This window comes from Corvus kubaryi, unplaced genomic scaffold, assembly GCF_017639235.1.
Source record: "Corvus kubaryi isolate FWS band 111438036 unplaced genomic scaffold, C.kubaryi_AGA036_p1.0 37396, whole genome shotgun sequence".
NCBI lineage: Eukaryota > Metazoa > Chordata > Aves > Passeriformes > Corvidae > Corvus > Corvus kubaryi.
Genome location: NW_024581135.1, coordinates 20,630,348 through 20,646,613, shown reverse-complemented (window position 1 = coordinate 20,646,613; position 16,266 = coordinate 20,630,348). Strand labels below are relative to the sequence as shown.

The following is a 16,266-nucleotide window of genomic DNA, read 5'->3' as shown; positions in this document are numbered from 1 at the left end:
GTTTCCTTGTGTGCAGAGCTGTTGTAGGTGAGGAGGGGCCATAGCAGGGATGATAAACTCCCCTGGCACCTGAGCATGAGAACATTGATTGTTACAGCCCATAGCATTTAACATCTGTCAGATGTTGAACAAGAAGGCTGGCTGCACGGAACGAGCTCAGTTCCAAGCTACACAATCACCCAACAGAGTTTAATTTTTACAATAGTTTTAATGAATAAATGCAGTGATTCTTTCAAAAAATTAACACAAACCAAGATTATTTCTACAGTACAAGATTGTGCATACAAAACTATTAATCTCAGCATTTTGATAGTATACTACTTTTCTGTAGTGATTCACTTCAACTTAACCAGTGTGCTAGCAATGCCTTCAGTATAGTAATGAAAATACTAAACACAAAAGTTGTCTTCTGCACTTCTATTGAAACCAAAAGTTATCAAAGACCAAATTTATAACTAGGATTAAATATTGTAAATCAAAACACTACGCATTTGTGTTTTCACCACAAGCATTCAGGGTGCAGGTGAAGAGACAATTATACAGCATGTTGTTTTAATAATCAGAATTCAATTGGTAGTTAGCCGAGAACATGAAAGAGACTTTATTTCAGTAATATCTAAAATACTTAACAGACTTTGTAGAAAACAAAGTGTTAGCTTCCCTTCAGAAATACTGCTTGTGGTTGTCCGATGTTACTAAAATCAGTTAGTTAAAAGATTTAAAGCCTAGAATATAGCTTCAGACCTGAGTTTTTAAAAGCCCTTGCTATAACTTTCAGTTTTAGTTTACCAAAAGCAATAGCTGCAAGTGTCCCAACATTTGTACAGGCCCCATTTTACACTATATGGCATTCCTCATATCCTCTTACAGGGCCAAAGAAGAGAACAGCTCTCAGTTCCCCTCACTTTTAGGCCTGCAGATGGAAAGCTGTGCCAGTTACCACCTCGCATCCTTGTAAGGAAGAAAAATAGGGGCCTCAACATGCCGACAAGCTTGAGTAGGTAACCCTGCTGTTCTGGTGCCAATTAAGCTACAGCAATCCTCCCTCAGCTTGTCAGTTTAACTGTGTATACAGTCCACTCTGTAATGCACTTCTGTTAAAGTTACCTACGTTAGCTTAACCAGGGTATAAAACCATTTCATTGTTTTGCGGAACTTGGCTAGGGAGGTTGCAGGTGATAAGTCTTGAATCGGGCTCAGCTACAACTAGAGTAGCATGACTTCAATTTCCAACATGCCATCTATCCCCTTCACTTGTGGTATCTCACTTTCTGCTCTGTGCAGAGACAGTAAACTAGCAAAAGCCAGGCTTATTGTTTCTGAGGGATTATGCATGTCTGCTGCAGAACAAAAACCACAGAGCTACACGCAGTTTAATTAACTGAGAAGAGGATTAGTTCTCAATGGCTTTAATTGCATCACTCCTAAAATTTTCAGGAATGACAGGGATCAAGGTGCAACACGTGTATGATTTGAACAAAGCTGGTACAGTAGGCATTAAGTTGAATTATTTATTAAAAGGACTTCTTATCTGAAATGTAATATTCATTCCCATCTCTTATCTTCCCCTGTGTGTTTTGACAGTTTGTCTTTGACTGATTAATATGTTCTGGTTATCATGTTACTACAAAAATGAGGCCAGAAGCATATCACAAATGCAAAGGTATTTTCAAAAACCGTTCATTCCACTTACTCTTAGTTACTCTGAGAAGGTAGTTTATACTGTCAAAGTAATAGCGATGCCCTTATTACAAACAAATTTTTAAAATCTGTTTATTAAAATAGTTTCCATTTACAGCTGTACCTGCCATACCCAAGTCTGAGATCTTATAAAGGCTAGAATGTTGATACTACGTTTTGGTATGACCTACAGAAATACAGGCAAATGCAGGACAACATTACTGTACACAAGCCAATGCTATTTTTTAATTCACAATGATTAGGGCAAGATAAGTTTTTCACATCTATCATATATTCACAGTCAACCAAAGAAATACAACCAATGTCACATACCTGAGATACATTATACCAGTAGTAGCTGTTAAAAATGCTTTTTAAAATTCTTTATCCCTACAGAGATGTGTGATTTCTACAGCTGAAAAAACCCCTTGTTGTAGGCAATGTATGTAGGCAACATACCTAACTTCACAAAATTAAGCTTCAGCATGCTTACAAGGGTATAGCAATGAGCTCAATACTTCTTACACGAGCTTTTCATTAATCTGTAGTATTGTATAAATGAAAAACGTTCCAGTGAGATTTTTCAATATTTTTTCTAATAAAACTGTTCTGTAATTATATTAATTAATACCACACGTGACAGACATTGCCTTGATCCCTACAGAAACCAAAATATTGCTCCTTTGACATAGCTCTGAAAGCAGTCGTAAATAGAAACAAATTAAGTATGACCTCACTTTGTAAGTGCAGGTTTGGGAGTTTTGGTGGCTGTTGGTTTTTTAATTTCAGAAAAGCCTAATTACTCTAAACTTTCTGTTACACCACTTAAAATTACTCTCACATATCAAAAGTGGCTCAACATCTTGGTATAAATCAGGTCTTTTAAATTCCCTTTACAGACAAAGCTACTTCTTACGAACTGCTGAGGAAAAAGCTACATACTGCGAAAAGTGGTCATGTCCTTTGGCTCACTGCTTGGCACACACCAATCATCGGCTTCATGGTTTGCTTTATAATGTTTCCAGGCTGCTTTGTTGTATACAGGGAGTCTTTCAATTGATTCTGTTGATAAGGCCTGTAAGGAGAAAAGGCTGTAGCTGATGATTCTTTTTAATTGAAGTTATTGTAACAGAACAGAGAGTTCCATTAGCAGTTCAGATTAGAGCTGCTGATAAATGTAAAATGATAGAGTGTTAGATCATACCTTGATGTAAATAACTGCATCTGTACCATAGCCTTCTAAGGAATACAGTTTCAGGTCTCCTTGGAAGTACTGTGCATACAGACGTGATATGGGTAAGCCATAACCAAATCCAGCCTGATAGGAGAAAAAGTGTATTTCCATTAATTGCATCAATCAGTGGCATTTTCTGTTTTAATAGGTAAAATAGACAAACTAAGCACGATGTTTGACAGTAACAGGAGTTCAGATGTTAACTATTATGCCCTCCCCCAAGCTATTATATACCCCAAAACCACAAGAATGCATGGATGATTGTGATTATGCGAAAACCGTTTCATTCATTTGTCAGACAGGGCTGGTAGATAACACTTCTTGTATTATGGTAGCTTTTTGAAGAGATGCCATTAGAGGAAACTCTGCTGTGTCTGTGTCACGCCTCATGGAGCTACTAATCATAAGTACTCAGTGTTCTTAAGTCAGATACATTTCATCATCAGAACATGTAAAAAAGGTTCAAGACACAATGTCTATGAATTTGCAGCTTATACTAAAATTCTACCAAGCCCTGACTGCAGTAGCAGGATGTAGCCCTGAAGTGTTAAGCATGATTTTTTGTTTAAATACTAAATTTAGAGGTAATCTCTCAATGACCGTACACAATACTTCTCTGTAAAGATCTAGTGTTTAGTGAGTTGCAGAGTCATCTACATGCAGAACTATATATTTTTTTAAATGATGCAATGTGGGAGAATAAACACAGGAAAGCTGTACAGAGATTCTAATTTCTGAGAGCTTAGGCTTTATTTCTTGTGCATTTATTACGTTCACATGAGACCAAAGTAGATTCTTCATATGCCCTGTCACATCTGTGTACCTTCATCCTTGCTGGGGGATGGTACAACTGACTACACAATACAAATGAACTATGGCCTTGATCCAAAGTCATTGCTATAATTATTCTTCCTTTCATTCAGTGGCTACAAAAATAATTCCGAATCCTGCTCTCACTACAGTACGTGCAGCATAGCTAAGTGTTCTGCTTGAGGTGGCTGATCTTTAGATTTAGTAGAGAAAAAGAGAATCTTGAACAAATTTAAATAATCTTTAGTATTTTATGCCATTTTCCAGTTATTTTTTGAAAAATGCTTGAATTGCTTGAATTAAGTAATATTTAAATATTATTCAGTGTAATATCTATAAAATCGGAATTTCATAGGTTTCGCTGTATGGTTTTTGTGACAATTAGACATATCCATGATGCCAGGGTATAAAAGATTTGCATACCAAAGGTGTAGCTCGTGATGTCTCAACACGAGGACGTGGTGCTGTTGAATACATGTAGTTGAACAGTCTGTCGATTTTCCTCATAGGAACACCACCACCACGATCACTCATCTGGAACAAGAAGGAGCATTTAGCTTTATATCCCTGAATACATTTTTTATAAAAGACAGCTTCTCTCAAACAATAAGCCAGAGAACGTTCAGGTAAAACATTATTTGAAGCTGTCCCTACTAAGTTACAGGTTTGCTTTAATTCTCATCTCCAACAATGACCATAGAGAGATGAATCCTTCCCTTTCATTCCTTATCCAAACCATTAAATAACATACTACCATAAGAAGCATTCATAATCTCTTGGAGGCAAGGAAATTCTACTTGAATTGTGCATTGCTTTTATCTTGGTCATAACACACTTTTGTCTGAAGTCACTATCTGTACCTTTTAGCAAATGCTGTGTATTTTATCCTTATTCTTCAAGAATATATACTTAAACTGTCATTTAAGTATAATTTACTAAAAGAAACCTGTTACTGAGGGAGTAAGTCAAAGGAGTTGTTTTACTACAGTTTAGCTGGACCTATGAAAAACCCAGTGCTTACAGTTGGTCTTTGAAATCCAGCACGCATGTTGTACAGAAAAAGAAGAAACTGCCAACTGTACTTCAGGAGGTTTGTTTTGTGTGGAATATACAGTATATATTTTGCTTTCTTCAGTTGTTTCACACCTGTATAGCTGTGTCATTGTCACTTACAAAATGCTAATATTACAATTGTATAAAGATGCTACTTAGTTTGTAGTCATGGTTGCTTCTAAGCTAGGGAAGACACGAGCAAGTACAGGATGCTATTGCAGAACCCTCAGTGTGACTGCAACCTGTTCATTACTTTCCTGCTGAGGCTGTATGTGAAATTCCATAATGGTCTTTTTACTTACAAACATCATCACATACAATCTATTAATGGAACCCTATCAGCAGCTCAAGTTACTAATATGCTGCTCACAACAGGAAAAAAAACCCTAAGCAAAGTAACCTTCAAAATAATAAAAAAAAAGTGAGTACCTTCACAGTTAAATCCTCATTTCCCAAGGTGATGTGTACATGAATTGCAGGATAAATGCATTGATCAGCATGATGTTCCATGGTGGCTCTCATTGCATTCTGTAATTTTCAAGTACAACTTAAATCCTATTTATCCTGTAATATACTTTGTATATTATCTTAAAATGTCAATTTAGTAGTTATTTTTATCTTGTATTTAAGAATCACAACAAGTGCATATTGGTTTAGAATGGGTTTTTTAATATTTCTGGCTTATTCAGTATCAGCATATATATAGTTTATTAGAATACAGAGACTTCAAATACTTAATTTTTTTAAAGGAAATGTGAACAGTTTAATGTACAGAAGTTTTATTCTAGAATTTTTATAATGCACATAGTACATGCAATATGACACAAAGTCCAAGAAAAGTCTAGGACTGAACTGCTTGAGGAAAGCTCCTTAGGTAGGACCTGTTAAACATTTTACCAGATTTGAAGATACACAATTTTTGGGACATCTTATTCTCACTTGCTTTATTAACTAATGTCTTCATATGTTTTAAGATTTAAGCTGTCTATTCAGAAGGTATTCAGTGGCTAGGTAGAAGAGATGCATCTTCCAAAGCTGTTCATTTTGTATGCAATTACTGTTTAGTGTAGCTGTGTTCCTGCAGTCAAATGGCAAGAAATCTGCACTTGCAAAAACATGCTATTATCTAGAATTGGTTCAAAAAGTCAAAGCAATACAATCTCAGTAAACAAAGATGTATTGAAAGAACTGTGTAATTAATGGTTAAGTGCACAGACCTTGAAAAGTTCAAAAACCATGTGATAGAGATGTGATGGCACGTACACCACTTGCATGGGCTGTCCTGGTGATTTAGCTGGAGAGAAGAGAGTCTAAATAACTAAATAGCAAATGAGGTATCTTTTATTCATTCCCACAATAATTCAAAATGTGAATTTGTATTGTTGAATTTAAAAAAGGAAAATGTGAACAGAAATTTTTTGAAAAGTTGTATGTTAATCAAAAGTCTTAATCAAGATTTTCAAATGTTACTTGGTACTTTAGAAATTAATCTTAAAACCCACTATGACATCACTGATTAGGGCATATCATAGTTGCTTTCTAATAACCTCCTCATAGGTATCATGAAGATGGAATGGAATGTCTTGTATAAATCTTTAACGTGTTGCAAGAAATGCAAAGAGGGTGAGATGCAGTAATGTCAGGTAAAGACACATTAAATCTTTAGGGAGGGAAGGAGCCTGCTAAAATTTGTTATATCAACAGCTGTAGTATCAAAAACTTCTATTCCTGTCAGTTTTCTGATTAAAGGGAGGAATGGGGAAAGCATTCTGCCAGATTTAAAAAAACCCCAACCTATTTATTACAGTAGATACAGAGAAGACATGAACTATATGAAAAGCAGGAGAACATTTTACCACTAGCTCCTCTAGAAGAAGCCATCATGATGTTCAAGACCATGCCTTGTCCATATTCACTTACCATTCAACTCTTCGAGGATAAGTTCTGGAGAGCTCATGTAATACAAATCACAAAGTCTCTTGGCATTTTCATAGCCATCTATAATAATAAACACAGGAAGTTACATTTCCCCCCTCTCACTTTTTTTTTCTCCTTTAGAGTCTGCCAAAAATACCAAACATTAGAAGTACTGTGTGCTGTCAGGGAGATGTGTATTTTCTCACAAAAACTGGGTTTATAGGAAAAAGAAACAAAATTGTATTAACACTTTAAATAAAACTTCTGCTCCAGGTAGGAAACAACTAAACAGTATAGGAATATCAGGATGTGTATTTGCTCTTAGTATAGACATTCATGTAAGTTTTCAGGATTCTTGTTCTTATCATCTGAATTTACCTCTAATAACTTCAACAACATTGCAGTTAGGATCGATGCTTCCAATATGTTTTGGATGAGCTGGATTAATTTTCCCACCAAACAGTAAAGCTGCCAAAAAAGAAAACATTATTTAATATCCAGTATAATTTTATAATTTTAGTTTGTCTCTTCAGTTTTGCTAAATAAAAAATTCACAGGCAATCTATAATTTCAGTCCTCACCACACTTGAAAGCCTACTATTAATAAATATTTTAGGAATTGTACTAAGAATGAGGTATAAATGGAAAGGCAAATAGTATCCTCCTAAGTGGCACTTTAGTACATATTAAGCACTTAAACATTAAAGGAAAATACAGCTGACATGGTACAGGTATCATTTCCCCTCCATTCAACACTGGCACTTACAGTGTTGATTAAGGAGCATTCTGATTGAAATGCGGCTCATGTAGAAGCGGTCTAAAAAATACTGTACATTCTGTGAGGTCACTGGATCAATGCCAAAGCTTTCCTTGTATTCTATTACTCCTTGAGCCATCGTAGGAATTACATCATTGTGTCGATTCCGGATTTTTATCACAGTATCTGTAAAACTAAAAGGAATACATTGTTAGTATTTCACTTTTGAGGGAATTTAATACTCTAGCAAACAGAGTGCCTGTCTACAAAAATGAAGACTTCCATACAAAAATATCACACTTCTGCCGACTGCAGTAAGAAGGCAGGTCAGTCCTTACAGCATATTTCAGGTGACTAGCATTGAAACAACCAGTAATCAATTATTTTGACTATTTATAAAATTTTTATTTATTTATTATCTTGGTTACTGCCAAGAGAAAGAGAAAACCATACCAGCTGTTTCCATGCAGAACAACCCATGCCTGTCAAATGGCACGGTCAGCCAACACTGACCAGAGCATTCTACAGAATGACATTATGCTTAAGTGCTTCATTTCCTGTTTTAATGTACCCTCCTTTTAGGGACAGAGGATGACTGCTGTAAAGATTTGAGATAGGAAATTTTTTTGAAGCTATTGTTTTCTTGCCAGTTCTTCCATACAATATTAACAAGATACTAACGTGTGACAGCAAAGCCTTACCTGTGAACCGCCCCTGAATCTTCTGAGCTTTTGTCCTTAAAGTCAAGAATCTCCTGAAGACTTTGGACGTACCTTTCAATGAAACAAACAGGATAAAGACCAATTCTAATACGCCTCCCCAGATCTCTCTGGTTAGCAATTTGTGGTCTTCCAATGTTGCATGTTATCAAATCATTCTACCTGTCTCCCCTGTGAATTTTGTTAAGATTCCTTTGAATCTATTTATGATGTTTTCTTCCAAAATTTCCAGAGCAATGAATTCCACAATTCAATTAGAATACACAAAATATCATCTTTGTGTTTTAAACCCAGTAGGTGATCACTTATTTGTAGCCTCAGTGAGTTCCTGTTATTAGAAGAGTCTTTCCATTTGTTCACAACTTAAGTATTTCTGCCATCCCTTTCCTTAGATACTTATTTTCCAAGCTGAAGAATTCTATCTGGTTTCTCCTCACGTAGAAATTGTTCCAACCCTCTGATTATCCCTCTTGGTCTTTTCTGTTCAGGATGGAACTGCATGTAATTCAGGGGAATAATGGGCTAACACAATGCTACAATTATATTCCTCCCCATTTGTTATTTAGGTCCTAACACTATTTTCCTTCTTGCCATCAACTGACAAATCCAGAAAAATATTCCCAGCAGCATCAAAATTTCTCTTTCCACTGTAAGCAAGCAAGCACACAGGGAGGGAAGGTTATTCCCTGTGTTCTACTTTGCCCAAATGGAATTAATTTCCCATTTGATCAGTGTCATCTAGTATCCTAAGAATGTAAGCATTTGTGTTTCATTAAGACCCTTCATCTTCACTGATAGCTCTTTTCATATTCAGTCATCTAGTCAATCCCACTTATTGGAAGATTTTGTGTTCTCTTAACTTTAAAAGCCTTTACAGAAATCCTTGTGCTTTTGAGATTGCCAAAGAGATTGCAGTTGCCAAGCAATCTCTTTGTTTAGCTTTCATCTTAAAAAAAGTTTATGCCTAAGTTCCTTACTTGAAAGCAAATTTTATTTTTCAAATAATGTCTTTTTTACTTTAATACCTTCATGTTCTCTCTGTTGTTTAATGTTTTTGCTTTGGGAGCTTCCCGTTTTTCTTTCTTCATATTTTCTATACCTTTACTCTCAGTCTGCAATAACCTGTCTTGTAAATGGTGTCTACTATATTTTGCAAACATTTTCTGCCTTAGTCTGCTTCTGTTGTTTCTTCAACTAGCTTCTTCACTTTCAGGTAAGTTCCCTATTAAACATTGTTCTGGTGGATTTTTGTTTAAAAAAAAAAACTGTATCCTCATACACGAGTGTGTGCAATACTTAATTCTTAATGTGAGTTCTCTAATTGCTCCTAAAGGTTATTTCCCACATCTGTAAATTTAGTTTCTGATGACATTGGTGTATTTAATATCTCAGTATAAATAAGTGATGTTCACGTAACAAGCCTGTGAATGTTCTTTCAGTAGAAGAGAGTCAGTTCCTCCAACCTGTGTATATGCAGAAGGTCACCCTTCAAGGAATGGAATGTCACTGTTCTTACCAGCTCTGCACCAGCTGAACTGAAGGCGTTCTTAGGAGGTTGTCTGGAAGCAAGCTTATTTCCTTCATTATGTTTGCCAATCTCACAGGCAACTCTTGCCGCAGAAACATAAATGAAGTCTTTTCACAAGCATTTTCAGATCCTAAGACCAATATGACATCAGAATTAAGTCAACGCTTATGGTAGAGAACTACACAAGCTCGCTCTTTTTTGCACAACAGGCCTATGCCTTGGTTTCAAAGCTGACTCAGCCAGGCTGGTAAGCCAGTGTTTCTTTCATGGCAGCAGCCCACTTGTGTTTCAAAATTTATCGCATACTGAAATCTACCCCTGGCAGTAATGAGAATCTTCAATATATAAAGAGAAACTAATGCAACAGTTGCAGACCCATACTATACAACTTCAAATATGGCGTGTCTCCATGTGTATTGTTCATTTTATTTGCAGCAAACATTGACTCTAACAGCACTGATCAAACAGTATGTCATTCTGAGCATGTCAGAGAAGCAAATGAGGCCAGCGCAGGAAACTATTTATGAAGTATCATAGTTCCATACACCCTGCTTTTGATTACTGATCGTAGTGAATTGCCATAACTCATCCTCAGACACTTTCAGAAAATAAATCCAGTAATATTGATCTCATTTTCAACTAAATCTGTTGTGGTTTAAATTCAGTCTTACAGGAACAGAAATCAGATTAATGAATTCACATGAATAGTGAGAAAGAAAGCAAAGTAGGACAGCTACTCTGCTTAGCCATTAGGATACTAATACATCTAAATTTTTACCTTTTTAAAAGCTAGAAGTGAAAATACTGCCTCTGACCTGTCCTTTTGTAAGAGCAAGTGTCACCTGTGGGGGTGGCAATTAAATGTGGTTATTAAAATCAAGACCTACGTTTACTCCCACGAAGCTTGTCTTCCTAGGCGAGAAAGAAGGCTGCAGCGTGGGGAAGAGACTAAGAAATGCTGTACTTCATTCTCAGCCAGACTTCTTTCTAGACTTCAAGACTGTCACTTAAACAGCATCTGAACTTCCTAACCTGCCCATCTGCTGCAGTGAAGTACATACTTCAGGTCTGGTGTTTCACAACAGGTATCTCCTAAAAGTTACTCCTCAGTTCACTCCTTCCATTTGGCAAGGGGAAGTTCGGGAAGAAGATTAAAAGAAGGGCTGAGGACAGAAAAAAGGAAGCTGGGAGTGCCTTAAACATGAAAAATCTTCACCAAATTGAAATAGAGCAGTTTACTTTAAAGCATGCGGACTCAGACACATTATAAACTACACCAATGAAAGAATGTCAGTCAATAAAAAAGTGAATAATTTACAAGAAACTCCTCCGCAATGGCACACACCAGCATTATGCGTTGTCTACATATGACCTCTGCCTAGAAACCTTTCATTCTTCTCCCTAGTCAGATTGCATTTCGGGCATGACTGTTACTGGCCTTTCTCTTTTCTTGGGTAAAATTCTAAGAACAGATGAGATCGGAGGTATTAGAATGTAAATATAATCTTTAAAAGCCTAGCACACACAGCAAATTACATTCCACGAAATAGTTTTTGTACCTGAAGGCCTTAACTTTGCAATCCTGGGTCAAATATGAAAGGCAGTATAGGGCAGACAAATTGAACAGGCAAACGACTCTCTTTCCCTGTGCAGCTACAGTCTGTATCTAGGCAAAAAATGGGTATGACTCCTAGAGAAGATACTGTGGTCTTATAACCCAAGACCAGACCTAAACTGGCTTATAGAATATTTCTTTTTTTTAAGTTAGCTTTACCAGATTTTATTATTTCCTCTTTGACTGCTCTCACTCTAGCAAAAGGAGCAAAAAAAAAAAATCCGTCAGATTATAATGGCTACAGAATGTCTTACACACAAATACTGTCTCTGTCTTGCACTCTTTTTTTTATTTCTGTTACTAGCTTTTACTCTCTGGGATTAAATCCTTAAGCAAAAGACAGGAAAAAATATTTTGAAGTTTCCAAGATTATTTTTACCTTATGTTCAGGTATTGCTAAGAGCAAAGAAGTAGCCTATCTTTTGACACAAGGAAATAGTGTGCCTTGAAAATAAACACAGATTTTACAGTAACCATTATGTTATCTGTAGCGGTAAAATAATACAGGTCAAATCAAACTCAGAATTGCAAGATTCTTTGCTTAGAAGTATGGTAACAACAGAACACATGGTGGGGTTCCTGTAGGAATCTGGAGTTTTAAATGTCAGATACATTTCATTGCCACAAGTGAAACATTGAATAGATGGATGAAGTGACAGCAGATAATTATGAGAAAGTCTTCTTTGTAAGTCTTCCTGCTTATACAAAGTTAGGGGCCCTAGGATTAATTCTCTCTTAGGTTTTACTTACAAAACTATAAAAAGCCATGAAACTATCAACTAGTTATATATATAACACTTATGTAAACATGTATGCACAACAAAGCACCTCGGGTACAGAAACAGAACATATTACAGAATGGCTCCAACCTCAGGCTTTGAAAAGGTTTCTCAGTGTGACTTATACAACCTTTCTCTATGTGGTCGTTGCTTTGAAGCAGAATAGAACAATTCCTGTGATCCCTTTTGTTTTCAAGCTGACAGTCAAACCTGGAAGCATTAGGAGTGGTTTTGGCACAGAGCGTAAGACTGAGTATCCTGTTACTGATTTACTCATTTTCAAGACTAGATTCCAAATCCTCCAGGATGGCTCTTGGTGTCTGCATCCTGTTCCTTCTCTCACGCACCTTCTAAAACAGCAGCATTTGGGTAGGATGTTTCTGTAGGGCACAGACAGGCGACTGAGAAGTGATGACTGGTTCAGCTCCTCAGTGCCAGCTGAGGCTAAATGTTTCACGTGTTTGGAAAATGCCTTTAGAAGGCCGCATGCTGCTTTGCAAAAGGCTTAACCAGTCTTACCTGTCTGAGTCACTGCTCTAACGCTACCAGTTGTCACAGCTGTTCCCACTCTCTCCCCAGCACTGCCAGTTCTGCAGGAAAACACCCAACTACCCTGGTGGTGCCAAAACCTAGAGTTTGCAGCTAAATTTCAACCTTGTCATAGTTGCAGTCTCCGGGAATGAGCCAACTAGGCTCCCTTGCCCCAGAAGGAAGCAGAGCCCTTTTCTGCCAAAAAGCACAGCATTAAAAGAGATAAGCAACAGCCAGGCAGCGCTGACGGGGTGAGGGGTCGCGGCTGTCCGGCTCCTCACAAGCACCTGTGGAGGAGGGGCAGCGGTCGAGGGCGGCTCGGCGGGGACTCACCGAAGTCCAGAAACTGCTTCATGGAGAGCGGCGAGGGGGAGAAGCGTGAGTAGAAGTCCACCTGCTGCGGGATGCTGCCCGGGGCGGCGCCGCGCAGAAGGGCGCGCAGCAGCCTCATGGTGCAACTCCGTCCCCTCAGTTCAGCCCGACCCGGCCGCCATTTCCCGCCGCGCCGCGGCCCCGGCCCCTGCCCCTGCCCAGGCCGCGGCCGCCTCCGCCGCGCCGCCGGGAGGCGGTGCCCGAGGGGGCGGTGGGTGTCTCCTCCTGGCCCAGCCCCGTAGCGGCGCGGGGCGGAGGAGAGGGCGGCTCTGAGGGAGTGGGTCGGGGCCGCTCGGCTGCTCCCAGCGCCTTGACGGCCCACCAGGAGAAGGCGACGCTCGCTTCGTGGAGGAGCTCGGCCACAGACACGTACGCGGCGTTACTGGGGCCGGTGTCGCCTGCTGCCCGGCGAAGGGCTGCGGGTGCGCACTGACCGACGGGTGGGGAGCTGTGAGGGGGCCGGAGGAGCTGTGGGTGCGGGGACCGGGACCGCAGGGGCTGCGGCGAGGCCGAGAGATGGCTGTGCTCCAGCGGCGCTCGCCTGGCATTGGGGTGCCCGAGGCCTCGGCCGTGCGGGCTCAGCGCACCCGGAGCTCCCCCTCGCCGCGGGCTGGGGCCGGGCCGGGCCGGGCCGGGGCCGTGGCGGGCGGCGGGGACCCGGCTCCCGGCATGGGTGACCCGCGGGCTGGAACGGGAAGCTGCAGAAACCCACGGAAGCGCCGGCGTTATCCGTAGGGCCGGCGGGAGGGCAGAGCCTCACCCGAGGGAATCGGCCGGGCTTGAACAGCCGTGTGTCTTCTCAGTGTCGCACCTGTGTCTGCCCAGCTGCCGGGTGGGCCGGGGTTTCTTTCAGTTACCGGGAAAAAGAGATTCAAACAAACAAACAAAAAGAAAAAAAAAAACACAGAGGAAGAATAGGGCTTCTGCCTTTACAGATACACTCCTGATCGGTCAGCAATGAGCACAATACGTGTCTGTATTGGTAGAAAAGCACTTGGACCGTGTGCCACAGTAAATGACTTTACTGCCTGTTAAAATGCAACATGCGAGGTACCAAACTGTGTGTTGAATAGTTTCTTGTCCTGCTCTGGTAGAAATATCTAGAATACTGACAAAAAAAGGCAGTTAAGAGTGATTATAAGCATTTCTGATAAACTTATTGCAGTATAGATGTTAAAGAACTTTTTGACACTAAGCTCTCATTTCCATCAGTTAGATTTATTGGTACAGATTGATTTTAATACCTGGTAGCTTGAGCCAGGTGCCTCCAGACGAAGAAATCCTTGGGCAATTATTACAGTCTAAACTCCATATCTGTCACGTGACAGTCTGGATCAATAGCCATATTAGAGTCTGGACCCTTCTTGCCCTTCATTGCTTTGCTGTTTTGTTACCAAGTGTTTGCCACGTGGGCATCTTCACATCCTCTTACATCTGTTTCTGTGGGGGTTTCAGTCAGTTCTGTAGTCCATGTTATAATGCTGTTGCTCCAGCTATTAATTTTTTTAAGTAATATTTAAATTACAGTTTTGTCTATTCTAACTATTAGTAATGTTTAGGCTGTTAGTTTCAGGCTTCACTCTGATCCTTCTTTGACTTACGCAGTACAGCTATACAGCTCAGCTTGCTATAACAATTCTAGCTACTTATGTCAAGCAAGCACTTAGCTACTTTCAAATAATACTAATTTTTCAATAATTCCTACCTTTGTTTTGGTAAACATACCTGCTTTAATAATTTAGTATTTGATGTGAGTTTAACCCTAGTGACCTAGCAGAGCTTGAAGGCAGGGTTCACTCTGTTAGTTACTACATAGGCCATAATTCACGCAAAGGCACAGAGGTGTGTACATCTATACCTGCGTACAAAGTTAGGATGAAACGTTCCCCTTGAGTTCAGTGGAATACATCAAATCCATTTATGTTTCTCAAAAGGCAGGAGTTGCTCCTTGAGGGCTGTAGGGGGATGGTCTTTCAAGTATGGCAGACTTGAGAGTTCATGAGCTCTGGGAGGTGTCCCACTCAGAGAGGTGCTGGTCACAGCCTGCTGTCATCTGGGAGAGCTCAAAGCGCCTCTCTTGGTACTGCGCTTTATTGGGTCAGGAGATGTTTGGCTTTAGTCATCAGTATGTTTCCATCCTGGCCATAAGCCAAGTTTGTTAACTACCTGAAATTTTGGAGGAAAGAAGTCCAGTAACAATGGTGCCATTTCATTTGTACTGCAGTTGAGGGAGGTAATTCCTGAGATCACAGAGCAGGCCTGAGGAGGTGTGAGAGGGAATGCACCATCACAATTCCCCCATGTCTGAAGTCAGGTCGTGGTGTTCCACAGAGTAGACAGTGTGGTCACCTCTTGCTCCTCTGCCTATACACAGGTTAATGCTGTGTTCCAGTTGTAATTTGAGGGAAATTTTTGGTTACTTAATTGGTTTTGTTAAATGTTAATAATATGTATCAAGAAGGCCTCTGCAACAGTGCTGTCTGTCAAGTTATTCTCCACACAACACCATACAGTTCAATAACTGTTGAAATACTGTTCAATAACAAGCATTAGCCCAATTTACCTTTTGCATTTCAGTGGGCAAGGTGCCCTCATGACCTTCCCTTATCATTACTGTTAATAGTAGATTGTACTCACAGTGAAGAAACATATATAGTGTGGAATGTACTATAGTTACCATATTGATTAAAATAAAGAAAGAACTGACGGTCTCCAGCCTGTGGGGAGCTTGTTGATGTGTGAACCAAATTTGGTTCGTGCTGGCAGTGGGTGCTCATGTGAGAAGGATAAGAAATCCTTTGATGGCTAACCCGATCTCCAGTGGAGATGTGCTGGCATCATTCCCAGTGTCATTCCTGAAAAGAGAAAACAGTAGCAACAGTGGATCGTGCTGTGTATCATTTCCTTTTTTTGTTGTGGATACTGGTATTTGCCCCATAAATTCATCTTATTAAATCAACTTTTCAATATTGTTTGGTTTCCTTTAAACAAACCTTGTACCTGTGACTTGTCTGTGACATGATAGTGGCAGTGGATATCCTATGGCATCCACTAAAGCAGGAATAGTTTTGATACAGCAATCACATTAATCTGTTCAGTGCATTGTTGGATTGCCCCCCATTTAAGGTTGTCTTATTTCTTTTTAATGTTGCATTGAAATACAGAAAACATTTGATTCAGTCAGCCTCTAGATGCAGTTTCCTGAGCAGTAACTGCACCAATAGTATGTAAGAATGAAGCAGGATTAGACTGCTTTTTTCAGCTGGTTTGT

At 39.5% G+C, this 16,266-nt stretch overlaps 1 protein-coding gene across 1 annotated transcript; it reads right to left on the bottom strand.

The window, feature by feature from the left end:
* Positions 1 to 188: 188 nt before the first annotated feature.
* PDK1 (pyruvate dehydrogenase kinase 1) lies at positions 189 to 13,181 on the bottom strand. The gene is made up of 11 exons (XM_042040591.1): positions 12,957 to 13,181; positions 9,687 to 9,828; positions 8,153 to 8,224; positions 7,461 to 7,645; positions 7,073 to 7,162; positions 6,698 to 6,775; positions 5,995 to 6,071; positions 5,207 to 5,305; positions 4,148 to 4,258; positions 2,885 to 2,998; positions 189 to 2,755 (listed from the first exon to the last, which is right to left on the bottom strand). Exons 1-11 carry the CDS (start codon positions 13,072 to 13,074, stop codon positions 2,615 to 2,617), a joined length of 1,227 nt encoding a protein of 408 aa, XP_041896525.1. The 5' UTR covers positions 13,075 to 13,181; the 3' UTR covers positions 189 to 2,614.
* Between the last annotated feature and the right edge of the window lie 3,085 nt (positions 13,182 to 16,266).

Excerpts from the sequence above, each read along its gene's own strand:
- PDK1 (XM_042040591.1), bottom strand. The coding sequence starts at position 13,074 with ATGAGGCTGCTGCGCGCCCTTCTGCGCGGCGCCGCCCCGGGCAGCATC. Across the intron at positions 9,829-12,956 it reads GAAGCAGTTTCTGGACTTCG|GATCTGAAAATGCTTGTGAA; the intron begins GTGAGTCCCCGC and ends TATTGGTCTTAG. Across the intron at positions 5,306-5,994 it reads TGGTTTTTGAACTTTTCAAG|AATGCAATGAGAGCCACCAT; the intron begins GTCTGTGCACTT and ends TGAAAATTACAG.